Source organism: Didymosphaeria variabile, assembly GCF_027946475.1.
Source record: "Didymosphaeria variabile strain IMI 356815 chromosome Unknown scaffold_5, whole genome shotgun sequence".
Lineage (NCBI taxonomy): Eukaryota > Fungi > Ascomycota > Dothideomycetes > Pleosporales > Didymosphaeriaceae > Didymosphaeria > Didymosphaeria variabile.
In genome coordinates this window covers 2,609,283-2,624,877 of record NW_026611624.1, presented here as the reverse complement: position 1 = coordinate 2,624,877, position 15,595 = coordinate 2,609,283, and the positions used below count along the sequence as shown (strand labels likewise).

At 51.7% G+C, this 15,595-nt stretch overlaps 8 protein-coding genes across 8 annotated transcripts; 3 read left to right on the top strand and 5 right to left on the bottom strand.

The window, feature by feature from the left end:
- Window positions 1-458: 458 nt before the first annotated feature.
- Window positions 459-2,584, bottom strand: N0V89_007343 (uncharacterized protein; the record flags this gene model as incomplete). Its single annotated transcript, XM_056216106.1, has 3 exons — window positions 459-1,693; window positions 1,749-1,892; window positions 2,023-2,584. The coding sequence occupies 3 exons, from the start codon at window positions 2,582-2,584 to the stop codon at window positions 459-461; spliced, it is 1,941 nt and encodes a 646-aa protein (XP_056070353.1).
- Window positions 2,585-3,326: 742 nt separating this feature from the next.
- N0V89_007342 (uncharacterized protein) lies at window positions 3,327-5,159 on the bottom strand (the record flags this gene model as incomplete). The annotated part of the gene is made up of 4 exons (XM_056216105.1): window positions 3,327-3,680; window positions 3,736-3,973; window positions 4,023-4,782; window positions 4,844-5,159. 4 exons carry the CDS (start codon window positions 5,157-5,159, stop codon window positions 3,327-3,329), a joined length of 1,668 nt encoding a protein of 555 aa, XP_056070352.1.
- Window positions 5,160-5,499: 340 nt separating this feature from the next.
- Window positions 5,500-6,451, top strand: N0V89_007341 (uncharacterized protein; the record flags this gene model as incomplete). The annotated part of the gene is made up of 3 exons (XM_056216104.1): window positions 5,500-5,625; window positions 5,685-5,974; window positions 6,025-6,451. The coding sequence occupies 3 exons, from the start codon at window positions 5,500-5,502 to the stop codon at window positions 6,449-6,451; spliced, it is 843 nt and encodes a 280-aa protein (XP_056070351.1).
- Window positions 6,452-6,601: 150 nt separating this feature from the next.
- N0V89_007340 (uncharacterized protein) lies at window positions 6,602-7,495 on the bottom strand (the record flags this gene model as incomplete). The annotated part of the gene is made up of 1 exon (XM_056216103.1): window positions 6,602-7,495. One exon carries the CDS (start codon window positions 7,493-7,495, stop codon window positions 6,602-6,604), a length of 894 nt encoding a protein of 297 aa, XP_056070350.1.
- A 779-nt stretch (window positions 7,496-8,274) lies between these two features.
- On the top strand, window positions 8,275-9,822 carry N0V89_007339 (uncharacterized protein; the record flags this gene model as incomplete). The annotated part of the gene is made up of 2 exons (XM_056216102.1): window positions 8,275-8,625; window positions 8,707-9,822. The coding sequence occupies 2 exons, from the start codon at window positions 8,275-8,277 to the stop codon at window positions 9,820-9,822; spliced, it is 1,467 nt and encodes a 488-aa protein (XP_056070349.1).
- A 1,536-nt stretch (window positions 9,823-11,358) lies between these two features.
- Window positions 11,359-12,040, top strand: N0V89_007338 (uncharacterized protein; the record flags this gene model as incomplete). Its single annotated transcript, XM_056216101.1, has 2 exons — window positions 11,359-11,619; window positions 11,690-12,040. The coding sequence occupies 2 exons, from the start codon at window positions 11,359-11,361 to the stop codon at window positions 12,038-12,040; spliced, it is 612 nt and encodes a 203-aa protein (XP_056070348.1).
- A 221-nt stretch (window positions 12,041-12,261) lies between these two features.
- Window positions 12,262-13,321, bottom strand: N0V89_007337 (uncharacterized protein; the record flags this gene model as incomplete). The annotated part of the gene is made up of 2 exons (XM_056216100.1): window positions 12,262-12,323; window positions 12,373-13,321. 2 exons carry the CDS (start codon window positions 13,319-13,321, stop codon window positions 12,262-12,264), a joined length of 1,011 nt encoding a protein of 336 aa, XP_056070347.1.
- Window positions 13,322-14,177: 856 nt separating this feature from the next.
- Window positions 14,178-15,023, bottom strand: N0V89_007336 (uncharacterized protein; the record flags this gene model as incomplete). The annotated part of the gene is made up of 1 exon (XM_056216099.1): window positions 14,178-15,023. The coding sequence occupies one exon, from the start codon at window positions 15,021-15,023 to the stop codon at window positions 14,178-14,180; it is 846 nt and encodes a 281-aa protein (XP_056070346.1).
- Between the last annotated feature and the right edge of the window lie 572 nt (window positions 15,024-15,595).

Genomic DNA, 15,595 nt, shown 5'->3' with positions numbered 1-15,595 from the left:
CATGCACGCCCTGGTTCGTCCTCTCTTTGTACGGTGCGGAGTCTCGGAGGAAAGCGGTTCGAGCCAAGAACGCCCAAGCTGCCTCGCACGCATTAGTGATTCAGCGCTTCGCTATCTTGCATATGCGGCATTTACAGCCACAACAGTCAAATAAATCATGTGTAGACTGGTCGTATTGAGCGTATTGATTGCAAATGGTACCTCGTAAAGCTACTGAAACAAGAGGATGCTATCGAAATCGAGCATGCTAGTGCGTAGAACAAACACCGAAAGAAATGCTACGATGGGAATCTGAAGAGCGGTCTCTGAGCAAAGGGTGGCGACCTGGACAATGCGGGGAAAACGGAGCTAAAGGCAAGGCAACAGACAGGCGAAGACCCCCAATGACGGCTCGGTGGAACACCGGTATGCCTAAAGTGTATTAAAAAAACCGATACGCGCTTATCGAGGCGAGGGGGTTACGCGACGCTCCACTCGTGGTCCGAGTTCCTGATGTAGACACTCAGCCCTGGAATGTCTTTCTCAACTGTCGCCTTGACGTCTCCGTTGCCCAAGAACGCAAACCTGTTCTTGTAGCGATAGTTGTAGTCGTAGTCCTCCCATCGCGGGTCTTTGATCGTTTTAAGGAAGTGAATTGTGGCACCCGGCCAGAGATAGATCCTCTTCTTGATCTCGCCGTCCTTGAACCAACTACGGCACTCTTCTTGCCACACTGTGTTCCCGTGAAATTCGTCAAAGTGATCATAAATCGCATCTAATGCATCCTGCTTGACAGCCATCGCCTTGATACCCTCGTGTTGCATCTTTCGCATGCACTTAATTGAGTATTCGACGGTGGTCTCGATCGACGGAAGTAACGTGCCGTTAGACCAAGTAGCACCTGGACCAACAATGGTGTAGTAATTAGGGAATCGAGGTGCGCTAACGCCGAAGTACAGGTTCGGGCCCTTAGTCCAGTCCTCTTTGATCGACTTGCCTTCGCCGTTGATGACAGTGAAAGCGGGCTGGAAAGCGACCTGGAAACCAGTGGCGCACACCAGCCTATCAACCTTGTGAACAGTTCCGTCCACAGTTTCGATACCTTCGGGCACCACGCGCTTAATACCCTCAAAGATAGGTGTCACATTGTCCTGCACCAGTGACTCGAGGAAACCATCACCAGGCGAAATTCTTCGGCAGCCAGGAGCAAATTTCGGGGTGATGAATTTCTTGAGATCCTCGTGGCCAGGGCCCATACGTCGGTGCATCTCTTTGGTGATGACATCCCTCATTGTGTTGGAAAGCTCGGAATTTTGGATATACATGCCGAACAAACTATTGATTTCCGCTTCAATGCGCTTTCGGAAATCAAGGTGGTACTCTGGATCATCGCGAAACTTCTTCATGTCTGCTTCAGTGAAGTTGTACTGGCGCTGCCCGGGGTCGACATCCTGGCCCTTCTGTAGATCATTGGTGAGAGCACCAGCACCGAACGGCGGAGAGATCCATGTTGGACTTCGCATAAAGACTTTGACGTCCTTGCAGATCTTTTGGAGCGCAGGTGTGATTTGTACACTGGTAGATCCCACACCAATGATAGCAGTTGACTTGTCCTTGAATTCGACGCTGTGGTCCCAGTTGGCAGAATGAAGAATTGGTCCCTTGAATTCATGGAGGCCTTCAATCTCCGGCCACTTCCAGGTGTTCAAGATGCCTTTGTGTCATGGTCAGTATACAATCTATCCCATGAAGAAAGAGTAGATCCATACCACTGCCGTTGACCAACACGTGTGACCATTCTTTCCGCTGCTCCTTCGTTTTTGGGTTCTCAACGATCAAATTGTAGATACCCTCCGATGGGTCCCATCTCGCCTCGACGATTTTGCTGTTCAATTGCATGTACTTCTTGCTTCCTGGTCACGCGTTAGATGGTAGCCATGGAGCAGAAAAGAGGGGCGGTGAGCCTCTGCTGCGCCAAATCTGGAAGAACATAGAGTGCACAGAGTCCGTATCAGAACCGTGACCAAATATTGACCGACGTACCGTGCCGTTCCGCGAAATTCTCAAAATAGCCCTGAATCTCCGCGCCTGACGCAAAGAACTGCGTCCAATCTGGCTTGGGATCCCAGGTGAAATTGTAGTCGTGCGAAGGGATATCGCAGGCGACGCCAGGGTAAGTGTTCTCATACCAAGTTCCACCAAACATTGAATTCTTCTCGTAGAGCGTCAATTCCCATGACCCTGGAACAAGCATCTTCTCCATCTTGTAGGCCAAGCAGAGGCCAGAAGCCCCAGCACCCACGCATGCCACTCGTAGCTTGCTAGGCTTAGAGTGGTACTGCTGCAGGATTCTATATTCGCCTTCTGGGTTCGCTGGTGGATAATCGTACATGTTGGCGATGCCATTCACGCCATTGATGGGCGTAAGCAGCTCCGAGGGCGCCATTGTGGGCTCTGTCTTAGAGGACGCGTTGGACGAGACGTCCAGAGTTTTCGAGGTGGTGGAGGCAGTAGGAGCGCTTTTCTGCTTCTCGCGCCTCTCGTCTTTCTCGCCCTTGTCGCGAGGAGGGGTGAGACGGATGAAGGTAGATAGTCGTTTGAGCATGACAGACAGTGGCGCACAGCTTATAAGACGAGCAATGAACTAAAGCACTCAGACCACCAGCGCATGACGATCAGACTTGCGTGCTGGAGTCTTTAACCGTTCCTCGGGGCCACGCAGCTGTGCTCAACGGTAACTCGTGTGCAGGGCCATCGGAAGCACCCTGCGAGCTCTGCTTAACGGCATCCGCAAGCTTGGGGGTCTGAGCATGCCGGCGCCATCTTTAGAGGCTCTGGACTTTGCCCGATAGCTTCCAGCCGTCGAAAACGCGTAGCGCACAGTGCATTACTCGCGGACTATGGGGTATCTTTTCGCTGTGGTGGCAGACGCGGAAAAGCAAACGCGGGGTCGGAACGCGCTGGAGGGGTCCAGCGCATCGAGTTCCGATGTCACTTCAGCGGCTCTCATTGGCCGGGTGAGTCGGGGGTGGTCATCAATAAATTGCGATGCTGAAGTGAGATTGATGGTGTATATCGAGTCGAAGGATAGCTCGAACAGTTGTTGTGCGACGAGAGGGAAGACGCACGAATCATGCGCAGGACTGGGGGGAAGTCGCAACACGTTCTCACGAGACTGCGCGCAAACAACACAGTGTATCTACTAGCATTTGGTTGTTGACTTGGGAGCATCAGTTGGGCCAACCCGAGATCTTGAGTTTACTGTCTATCGTTCGGTCACACGAACGAAGAGATGTGGATCACAGCGATGCAAGGTAATTGTAGATTCTAAAATGACATCGTACGTCTTACAGCTTCGCTTTCGGCCTCACCCCGCTCATCATCTGAGCATCTCTCTTCGCCCACTCCTTCACCAGCGCCCTCTTGATCTTACCCGACTGCAGTTTCGGCACCTCATCGACGAATTGTATGCCACCGACCAGCTGTTTGTGCTTCGCGACCTTCTCTTTCATGTACACGTGAATATCTTTCTCCGTCACCTTGCCCTTGTGCTCGTCCTTCAGAGTGATGTACGCACGTGGCCACTCCTGGCTATCTAGCGTGATGCCTACGGCTGCTGCGTCGGCAATAGGGTCGTATTCTAGTAGCACCGCTTCGAGTTCTGCGGGGGCGACTTGCAGAGCGTTGACTTTGATGAGTTCCTAGCACGAAGTGATCAGCACGTGTATCACGTTCATCATGTGTAAGCTTGCATACCTTCTTACGGTCCACTATCCAGAACCAGCCCTTTCTGCAGACGGCAACATCGCCAGATCGTAGCCAGCCGTCCGGCGATAGGGTCTCTTTGGTGGCATGAGGGTTGCGCCAGTACCTTAGGCAGATATTTGGACCTCGAACATAGAGTTCGCCAGGCTGACCATCCACCACTTCCTTGCCATCGTCGTCAAGAAGCATGCACTCGCAGTTGGGGTCGAGCTGCCCTACGCTTCCGGAGCTATATGCTGTCAGCTTGTCAAACTTGATTGAGTGATGGGTACACTCACTCATCAATGGTACCACCTGGCACATGAATGGCACCGCAAGTCACCTCCGTCATTCCCCAGCCTTGGACGATCTCGCAGTCTAGCTTCCTGCTGATTTCTGTCTGCAATTCCTTGCTCAGTGGCGCCGCACCGCAGAGAATATCCGTCACACTACTCAAAACGTACTTGGCCGTTTCCGGCCGCTTGCTAAGCATGACCATGATCGGTGGTGCAATCTGTAGGTGAGTAACCTTCTGGTCCTGTATTGTCCGCAAGAACGCCTCGTACTGGAATTGCTTCATGATGTAGCAGGGTACCTGAAGCTTCTGCGCCATCGCAATAGTGTATAGTTGGCCGTAGGCATGGTACAAGGGTAAGAATCCTACCCAAACTTCGCGCGGTCGATTGGTGTGGTTCCAGGGCTTTTTCAAGTAGCGCATGTATATTGTTTGTTCCAGATTTGCGACGAGATTGTGGTGGCTGACCTCGACGCCCTTTGGTAGGCCAGTGGTTCCCGAGGAATAATTGACTGTTGCAGTGGTGGTAGTCGACTCCTTCTCGGACAGCCGAGGGAAGTTGTATGCATCCGCATCTTCTGCTGATGGCAAAAACTCTCTCCAGTCACGGCAGTCTGCTGTGGGCGTATTTGGCATGTCTGAAAATAAGAAAATGCGGCCATCTGGCAGACCTGACTTGCGCGCAGCTGCTACGGCATTCTTCGCTAAGGAGGGGTGTGCGAGGATTATTGATGCTCGGGTATTCGATATCTGGTGCTTCATTTCTACTTCATGTCAGCAGGAACCGAACAAGTTGCCTTTGTGTAGGGCTGGTCAAAGACCGACCTGATATTGTGTAGGCGGGATTCGCTCCGCTGAATATTCTCTTTGATCCCACAATACCTAAATAAGCCACGGGAACAAAAATGTGGTTTGGCGTAAAGATCATGACTACTTCTCCCTGCTTCACTCCGAGGCGATCCAAGCCAAGCGCAAGCCGCTTCGACCATTGCAACAGTGTCCGCGATGTGAGGTAGTGGCCCGTGTCTTTCGCGTCAATCCATATCGGCGTCTCCGCCAGTGGCTGTCCTTTTGGGTACAGATACTCCAGCAAGCTACATTTCGGAATGTCTAATGTCGGAAATGGGCTTGAGAAAGGCATTTTTGCAATTGGGAGATAATGACCTAAGAGAAAGAAGTTTCGGGTTGGGTAAGTTGCGGAGCCAAGGTCACCACAATGCAACAGGTTCCAGTAGTAGACTGAAGCGTGATCATCTTGCTGTTGCAACTTTAAAGCGCAGTGACAATTGTAGTGGGTAGCTCGCTGCAACAGCCGGGGAGGTCGGCGGGGCACCGACGTTGGAGCTAGGGCCGAGGATATCGATCTCCACGCACCGAGCTACCCCAGCTTTCTGCTACCTACCCCAGCCAATATGTCGCCGACCATTTGCAGACTTCAATACTTGTTGATAGCGAGAGTGTTTGTAGGAGAATAGCATATCATGTCTGATCTTAAGAACTTCGATCGCATGTTCCGCCTCGATGGCAAGGTTGCGCTGGTGACGGGCGGATCAAGAGGTATGGGGCTCCACACCGCGACGGCCTTCCTGCTCGCAGGTGCTAAGAAGGTATGTCGGATCCACAGTCAAAACGGATATCGAGGCGAAATGCTAAATGTCGCTGTCAGGTCTTCGTATCCGCACGTAAGAACGAAGGCGCTCAGGGCATCGACCAAGCCGTCGAGAAGCTCAATAAGCTGCCCGTCTCCGGACAGGCGATTGGCATCGCGGCGAACGTCGCAGACACAGATGACATCGCGCGGCTGGTGAAGGAGGTCCAGAAGACAGACGACAAGCTCGACATCTTGGTGTGTAATGCGGGCGCAACATGGGGAGGTCCGTTCGACCCGACACCAGACTGGGGCAGTAAAAAGGTGCTGGATCTGAACGTGCGGGGCGTGTTCAACCTGGCGAGACTGTAAGACTGCGTCACGTTGGTTGGAGTGATGGATGGCTGACGCGAACCAGATTCGCACCGTTGCTCGAGAAGGCAGGCACGCGCACAGACCCCTCTCGCATCATCATCGTCTCGTCGACTGCAGGCACCACCGTCCCACACGTCGGCGAACATGGCACAATCATGTACAGCGTCTCCAAGGCTGCTGCGCATCACCTCTCACGCCAGCTCGCAGTGGAGCTTGGCCCGCGAAACATCACAACCAACACGGTCGCTCCTGGCTTCTTCCCGTCGAAGCTGGCCAACGGCTTGATCGAGAACCTTGGAGGGCAAAAGTCGCTGGAGGACCACAACCCGCGTAAAAGGCTAGGAGAGCCCGAGGATATTGCTGGTGTCATGGTATACTTGGCGTCGCCCGCGGCTTCCTATGTGAACGGAGAAGACATTGCAGTCGATGGAGGCGTTCGGTTTGCAGCAGGGCGGCAATCACGGTTGTAGATGTACGCATCATGACATGGGAGTCAGAATTTCACCTCTGGGCATATTTTGGCATAACGTTGATTCATTATTTTTCTCCGCACAGTCTGCATGATCTCTTTCCGCACCAGGGCGTCGCACATTTCATCCTCCGACTTGCGGCACGTGTAATTATGTCCCATTTGTCTGCGCCTTCGTCTTCTCAATTCTCGCTAGCTGATTCTCCATGGACGTAAACTTCATCATAGCCTCCATCTCCGAATCACAAAACTTGTTCTTTTCCCTGAAATAAAAGTTATTCCTATTCACCTCTACCGTCAAACCATACGCGTCCTCGGCCTTGATCTTCCTGCCAGTCGAATCTTTCAAATCACCTCCATCTATGACAAGCGTGACAGCCTTGACGAGCGTAGACATTGGCGTAAAGTACTGCTCAGGGAAACTCTTCCATTCCTCTCCAGACATCAAATTTGTCTTGATAGTACCCGGCGCAGTCGCATACGTTCTGATACCCTCAAGGTGGTACGAGAACGAGATGGCCTTGTTGAATTGTATGACACCAGCCTTCGCCGCAGAGTACATGGGGCAAAACTCGGATGGATACAGCCCACCGCAGCTGGCTGTCATGACCAGTGCGGGGCCAGGACCGTCTTCTTTTGGTGACTTGCGGAAGTAGTGGAGCGCTGCATAGCATGTGTTCACGACAGCTTTCAGGTTGATCTCGATGCTTAGCAGGTTGGCTGATGGAGGCGGTCTGCTCAGATCGTGCTTCTCGTAGAAATTGTCGCGCTCGACTATGCCTGCGTTTGCGAAGACGAAGTCTATCCTACCAGACGTGGAGAAGGCGGATTCGAAGGCTGATATGAGGCTGTCGTAGTCGGTCACGTCTGTCTTGTGGAAGTATGCGTTCTTGAGTGACGATGTCACGGTCTTGCCGGCGTTTTCGTTCAGATCAACTAGATGGAGGTCCCAATCCTCGTTGGAACGGGAGGCCAGGGCTTCGGCGACAGCGAGGCCCATCCCCGAGACGCCACCTGTGATGAAGGCGGCTGCTTTCCTCGCCATAGTAAAGGCTTCTACTTGTCAGGGTATCTGGAAAGGTTCGAGAGGAATGAGCAGATGCCCAGAATCCTGATCAACAATGTTCTTGAAAGCTAAGTTGTCCTCAAGGTGTAAACGTTGCGCTATGTATCATTTGCTCGGAGAATCGTGAGTCTTTCTCCGCACTGTGATGGATGGGAAGGAACGCTTCTTCCGGGCGGGAAAGAGGGGCTCATCGTCCCTTCTATGTTGATGTTGTCAACGTGCGACTTTGCAGTGTTGCTGCGCCTTCATCCTTCCAGCGAAGACTCCACCACCAATTTGTTTGACCAAACCCTTGTCGCCTTCTGTCTTGACCTTGGATCGCATCAGACCTTTCGGAACTGCTTCGGAACGAGGATGGAGTGCACTTTCCTGTAGACATGCACACGACGTCATGCACTGCGGAGACCCCAAAGAAGTCGACTCGTGTAGCGCGATTGGCGCGCAGTTAGCGTTTCGGTTGCGTGCGGAAAACAAACCGCGAGCGAGTTGTGCCTCACCCGAGCAGCACCTTGATGCGCGCCACGCCGCGAACTCCACTCCAAATGGAGCCGGCTTGGGTTGCAACCGCGGCCAGTGCGGTATGCACACCGATCATGTTCGGACTTAAGACCTTGAAAATTGACAATTGGCTGCTTGATCAAAGGCGATTAGACGGTTATACCCCTCCACTTCCCCACCTTGTGAGCTTTTGACAAGTTGCACACTTCTCAATTCTTCTTTTCTCAATTGCTGCGTGCATCCACCTTGATACCCATACCATGTCTCTTGCGTACTCAGCCAAGAACGTTCCCAAGCAGGTCTTCATAAATAATGAATACGTCAACTCGAAAAGCTCAAAGAAGCTTTCGCTGTATAACCCCACAGATGGTTCGTTGATCTCAGACGACATACCGCTCGCTGGAGAGGAAGATGTCGACGCAGCAGTTGCCGCTGCCGAGAAGGCTTTCGTCGGGTGGAAGAAGACTAGCCCCACCGAAAGGCGCAATATCATGTTGAAGTTTGCAGAGCTCGTCGAGAAGAATGCTGAATCCATTGCGGAACTCACACGTGTGTCGCTTGGAGCGCCATACAAGGCTTTTGGAGCTTTCGAGATCGGGCTATGCGCAGAAGTACGTCCATGCTACATTTATCTTAGCCATTCCGATTCACAAGCGGTTTGAAAACTAGCAACTGTACTGACACCTGTGTAGACTTTCCGATACAACGCCGGCTTCATCGACAAGTTCGGAGGAGAATCATGGCCACAGGACGACGGTTTCCTCAAGATCGTGCGCAACGAGCCTCTCGGTGTCACTGCGGGAATCGTGCCATGGAATGGCCCTATTGGAACCATCGGTCTCAAGGCCGCACCCGCACTCGCGACAGGAAACTGCTTCATCTTGAAGCCATCAGAGAAGACACCTCTCTCTTCACTCGCTCTGGGTACCCTGATCAAGGAAGCCGGGTTTCCACCAGGTGTTTTCCAGATTCTCTCTGGAGATGGAAGCACCGGTGCCATCATTGCAAGCCACATGCGCATCCGCAAGGTCTCTTTTACAGGATCAATTCCTACTGGCAAGAAGATCCAGGAAATGGCTGCAAAGTCGAACCTGAAGCGTGTAACGTTGGAGCTCGGCGGCAAGTCCCCCGCCGTGGTATTCGATGACGCAAATCTCGACAATGCCGTCACGTGGTGCGCCAACGCCATCACCGCCAACACCGGCCAAGTGTGCTTCGCTGCCTCGCGTGTCTACGTGCAAGAAGGCATCTATGACAAGTTCATCGAGGGCTACAAGAAGGCAATGCAAGCCAAGAAGAGCGAGGTCGGTGACCCAGAGAAAGAGGGTGTCAACATCGGCCCGCTCGTCGACGAAGCGCAATTCAAGCGCGTTTCCGGCTTCATCGAGCGCGGCCAGCAAGGCCAGGGCAAGCTGCTCGTTGGAGGCCAACGGATCGGCGACAAGGGCTTTTACATCGAGCCTACAGTGTTCACGGATGTTGACCCTAACTCTGAGATCCACTGCCAAGAGATCTTTGGTCCTGTTTCCGTTGTGAAATCTTTCAAAACGGAAGAGGAGATCATGAAACTCGCTAATGGTACGGATTTCGGTCTTATGGCTGGCGTGTTCACACAAGACATCAACAAAGCGCTACGGGTTGCATCGGACTTTGAGTCGGGTATGGTCGGTGTTAACTGTGTTAGTTTGATGTTCGGAACTACGCCATTTGGTGGTAGCAAGCAGAGTGGTCTGGGACGAGAGTGCGGTATCTACGCGCTGAGGGCGTTTACGGAGCCGAAGACCATCATGGTCAATTTGACGTACTAGCTGTCTACGCGGATTGAAGTTCATATTTGTTATGGTACACGGATATCAGCATGTTGTTACCATGTGTTCTTATTATCGCAAATGCCCGGCTTCATAACAAAAGCCGGATTGTCTCGTTAACCATTTGGTTCATCAGACACCCCGCTCAGCCTCCACACAGTCGACAAACCTTTCTACAGGCGTAAGACCTTCTCTGATCCATCACTTACCTCTCGCCACCATCCACACCTGTACCACCTGTTCAGACCACATCATCAACCTGAGAGTCAACATTCGATCTAATGTCAATATAAGACCTTGTTCGACGCTTTGGTAGAAGAATGGTAGGGAGCGTTCTGTCATGGTTTCGCTGTGGCTGTACGGTGTTTTGGCGGCTTAGTCGGCGAGTCCTGGTGTGGTCAATAGTGGCAACAGAGCCGTCATGATGTAAATTGTGAGGTAACGATAAGGAGACGACGAGTGATGGCGCGCGTTGAAAGAAGCTACACGAGACACCGTACGAGAGCTATTGCGCAAGACTAGTATCAATTCAAGACCATTCAAACAATGATTGTATGTAGGCCACAACGGCATCGCAAAGCCTCAATCTGCGTATTTGCTACCCTCGGTTTGGTCTTGACAAACCTTCTCCATACGTATAAAGGGCCCTTGCCCTTTACCTGTTCCTTACGTCCACATCCCACACATGTCGACACTGCCTCTGCGACACAGCACTCACGTATTCACATTTGAGAAATCTTTCATCAACTCACATTACCTGTCCCCCAATCACATCTCCATTCCAATTCTCGTTCCACGCACTCCTGCAGCCTTCTTGATAAAGACAGGTTGACCATGTCCGACTTCAACCGCCGCATGACAATCCAGGACGAGCGCTTAACTGAGACTGACAAGCGCCTCAACGGCTGCGATCAACGAATTTTCGAGTTAGAAACCCGCAGTCGTAACAATGAGACCCACGCCAAAGAGCAGGGTGAGCGTCTCGCTGTGTTAGACGAACTCATTCGTGAGAACCTGAGGCATACGAAGGAGACCATTCGGCAAAGGGAGAAGGAGTCTGTCTGTTGGTTCTGGCGTGGTATCGCGTTGGGTGTCGCTGCTGCGGGTATAGGCGCTGCTAGTGCTGCGGGTGTGTGGTGGAAATATTGTGTGTAGTTGATGTGACGGTGGAATTGTTTGTTTACGGGTACTGGAACATTGTTTGAGGTGCCATTGCTGCAGGAGTTGTTGCTGTGATTGTGTGGAGCAGATTTCCCACTCGATACATAGAAAGATTTGGTGGACGATAAGCACGAGACAACAATCTGTGCAAGGAAGCGAAGAAGTCAAGCCGATGGACTTTGAAGATAGAATAATTGAGGAAAATTAGTAAAGTTGTATTAGGCACAGGTCTGAAGCAGTGGAAGCTGATTCGCCGAATAATCCGACTCATCCTTGCATGTCCAACGGTAGCGAGAGCTAAGTAAGCCACGGTACTACCTCATGACACGCATCTCAGCCTTTACTTCACGCCACTCTCAAAACATACATATCGCCATGGCTCCAATCCCTTTGGAAATACCGGATTACATCACACAGCTCTACCAAGATCCACAACGCCACTATCATAACCTCGACCACATCAACCACATGCTGAGCCTCATACCGACCGACCACCCTAACGGACGCGAATTGACATATGCAACTTGGTTCCACGACTGCGCATACGATCCCCAAGCGAAACACGGCGTCAACGAAACAGAGAGCATGCAGCACTGGGAAAAACATGTTGAAGAGCGAGGAGAAGAGCTTTCTGATGTATGTCCATATTCCTCATAATGCACAACATCGGGTCATATGATAGGTACTCTGGGCTGACAATCGACAGATCAAGGAAATAGTTTGCCTCATGATAGATTGCACGATCACTCACACAGTACCTTCCGCCTCTCCAGTTTTAGTACAGAACGAAACAAAGACACACCTAGTACAACGGTTCCTCGATATGGATATGGATATTTTGGCGTCACAACGGGATGATTATCTTGAGTACACCAGAAAGGTGCGGCGAGAGTATGGCTATTTCACGGATGAAGACTTCCGGAAGGGTAGGGCAAAGTTTCTCAGAAGCGAGTTGAAAAAAGAGAGGCTGTTCTATCTAGATGAGAACGAGGGGAAGAATGAGATTGCGCGGCAGAATATGAGGGCGGAGCTTGCTATGTTGGAGGAATGTTTGTGACCGTACGTAAGAGCGGCTGTCTTCCAATTCTTCCAAGTTTGACATTGTACACAAGGTAAAAAGAAAGATTTCGTAAAAGGCGTGTGTATCGTGAACGAGCGTCATCCGTATGTTCTGTAATCTGACGCCCTCGGAAAAGAAAATAATGGTGAATCTAACCAAGCGTATCCAAACACTCCGTATCCGCAGATCTCAGTGAGATGGTCTGATAAGCTGAGAGTTTACGCAGCTCTGAGGTGGTCTACGTCTTTCCTCCGGTGGAAGTGGATGAGGACGTGGTGCTCTGGAGACAATTAGCTCAATCAAGGTTCCAGACATCGAAGGTGACCCACCCTTCTCGGAGGGTTTGTGCTTCAGCAAGGCTCTGTAAGTAGCCAAGCTTTTCAATCCCTTAAAGTATTGTTGTGAGTTGCCGACAAGCTTCGGCTCAATAGCGGCTACCAAGTCTTCGTTCTCCACCACTGCGGATTTTGCACCTGGCGCAGGCTGCAAAGCAGGCGGAGCCGGAAATTTCTTCATGTCAGACTCGACGGTACGTTCTATGATGTTGACGTCCACTTCGCCGCTTGGTCCTGCAATGTTTGGCCCCAAAGCACTAAGCTCGCCCAAGAACACATTCTGCCCGATCGGACTCACAAGCTCACTATCGTCACTTTTATCCGAAGCGGGACTCAGAGGTGGTATGTCGTCGATATCGGGTGGTGCAAGCGGAGGGTTATTGGGCGCATCCCACGTGAGGTCGAAGCTTGACAAGCGTTGTGGTGTCTTGAGGAACTCCCGAGCACTAATCGGTGGCTCTGCATTGCTTGCAAAGTTCTTACACGCTTGCCACCAATGCGATGCTTCAGGTGCTAGTAGTTTGCTGTTGTGTTTCGACGGGGCGTCGTGGCCTTCGGGTGCGCGAAGTGTGGTCTGTGGACCGTCTTTGTTGGCGCTTGCAATCGATTCGTCCTCAAGGGTTGATACCCGATTTTGAATATTCAAGAGAATCGCTCGATGGGTTACAAGTTCGTTCTGAATATCTTGTAACATACCGACAAGTATGGAGTTCGTCTGTCGCAGTTGAGACTTCGTAGTCGATGCTGATACCCGTGAGGAACGCTTGGAGGTGAGATTCATGGTAGACGGTGATTGTAACGGCTGCTTTGAAGAGGACGAACTGGCTTCTACAAGATGGAGTTGGGGCTCTTGAGTGGTGAAGTCTGCCAAAGTCATACCGGAAAGGTGCGTCACGTGGTTAATCGAGGAATCATTGTCCAACGGCGACATATGACGCGGCATTGAGGACACGGGAGGTTGTTGTATGGCTGCCATGATAAGGAAAGCCAACCGAAATGGTGAAAACCGGAGAAGGAAACGCCTGACGCAGGAAAAAGAGATTGGCAATACGACCGTACCTGTCGAAGCCATCCTTCCTGACTTGATGCCTTTAAGCAGTATTCTCGACCCCGCCTGTCACTTTCCACTCCAGACGCCAAGGTACTAGGGGTTGGTATATCACAGACATCTATAACTTTGATTGGACTCGTTGGCAGATCCCGTGGGGAGAAGTAAGGGATTCCGTCCTCCTTGATACTCTTTGGTACTCCGCTGAGCCTCGCCGAGCGCAGCCAAGACCCACGGCCGCCGCTTGACGCAAGCTCGTGGCGGGGAAGAAGGCAGTCCAAACATTGGTGTTGTAAACTCCCATCGTCGCATGTTTCAGTGAGGTTGCGGCGTTTCGTCGCGCGGTTTAGAGTCGATCTACTAGCGTTGCACGTGACGATAGCAACACCTAGGTACCTACTTAGGTAAGGTTTCGAAGGCTTCCACTCGGCACGTTCGAGCAATTTCATCATAATCGTCCATTTCTCCATCCTTGGCGATGCGCCGCATCGAATACCTCACGTTGCACATTGGTAAGCTGCGAAGGTCACCGGTGCTCCTTGCTTGGTACTAAGCGTCCAGGTCTCGGAAAATCAGCGATCTGTGTGGGCATCGATAATGTACAAGTATTATGCGCTGTACCTGCGGTTTAATCAAGGGTTTCGGCTACATATAATAAAGGTAGGAGCGTTACATCTCGTTTTGGGCAGAGGCCGAACCCATTAGGCACACAGATCAAAGGCAGTCCTTATCGCGACCATACCTTGCCCTATCACTCAAGAAACCCCACAGCAGCCCACCACATCTTCGTTAGCGGCCATTTCTCCCCATCCTTCATCACCTCCTCCGCCTTCCACAAATGCGGTCTCACCAAACCCGGTTCTACTAATTCCCACCCCTCCATCACAAGCTTAACGTCCTCTTTTGTTCTCCAGATCACCGGCGTCGGCGTCCGCTTATACACATGAGCTAGTTCATCCAACTGCTTGCGCTCTTCCTCGTTTCTCCCATCCTCCGTCCCATGAGTCATCACGAATGCGCTTCCCTTTACCACATTCGACTTCCAGAAATGAAGAACAGGGTTATACTGAGTAGGTGTCCAGAAATGGATCAGCGCGAACATCATGATCGCGACAGGTTCGTTGAAGTCGATGATACGTTGCGTCTCGGGGTGCGCAACGATAGCATCTGGTTCCAGGGCACTTGCGCGAATCATGCCGACTTGCAGCTCCCATCCTCCCTCACTTATCGTCTTCTTCCCCTGTTGCACGGCGCTTTCTTCAATATCCACATACAACACCCTCGCCTTGTTGTTAACTGCCAACACAGTCTCGTGCGTGCTTCCAGTGGTGGGAAGTCCGGAGCCTAGATCGATGAACTGCGTAACGTCATTTTGAGCAAGCCAGCTTACCGCTCTGCGCAAGAACATGCGGTTTTCGACCGCGGTGGGTATGATGTCTGGGAATTTTTGCGCTACTTCTGCGGCGGCCTGACGGTCGATTTCGTAGGAATGTGTACCGCCGAGGTACCAGTCGTACATGCGTGCCACAACGGGGCGCGTAGGTGTTATTTTGGAGGAGTCGTCTAGCCCATGAGGTTGTTCCTGTGTAGCTGCCATTTTGTCTTCTCGTGAGTTGCGATACTGGAAAGTAGTCCCCTTTTATGATCAACCTCATTGCAAAGGTTCACGTCAGCATGTCCGCGCGAGCTTCTAGGTGCCTACTACCGACCTCCTCTATCCAAAGCGCCAGTAGGGAGCTGCTGTAGAGCTGTACGCGCAATGATGCAGCTTTGTGACGCTTCGTGCATTTGAACGGTGAGGTTCTAGCCAATAGTATGCCGTATGCGTAGTCCGAAGGGCTCGGGATGGTAGTACACTTACAGTACTAGGAGGATTGAACGAGAACATGCCGCATACGGTGAGCAGAGCAATAAAAGTTTGTCTTTGAGTCGAACCGCAAATGGGTGCTGATCTGCCGAGTATAAGCATACTCTTACTCAGCACTCCATAGCTTCTATGAAGCTTGATAGCGTGTGGGGCTCCTGTCATATTCACATGCCGCAACCTCCCTAGCTGCCCGTTTCTTGATGATGCATGGCCTGGGAATGGTCGCTTGCTAAATTTCGTACCTATGGTGACGGAAAGTGCTCAGATCACAACTCACTTTGGGATCACCCAATGGCCGCTCG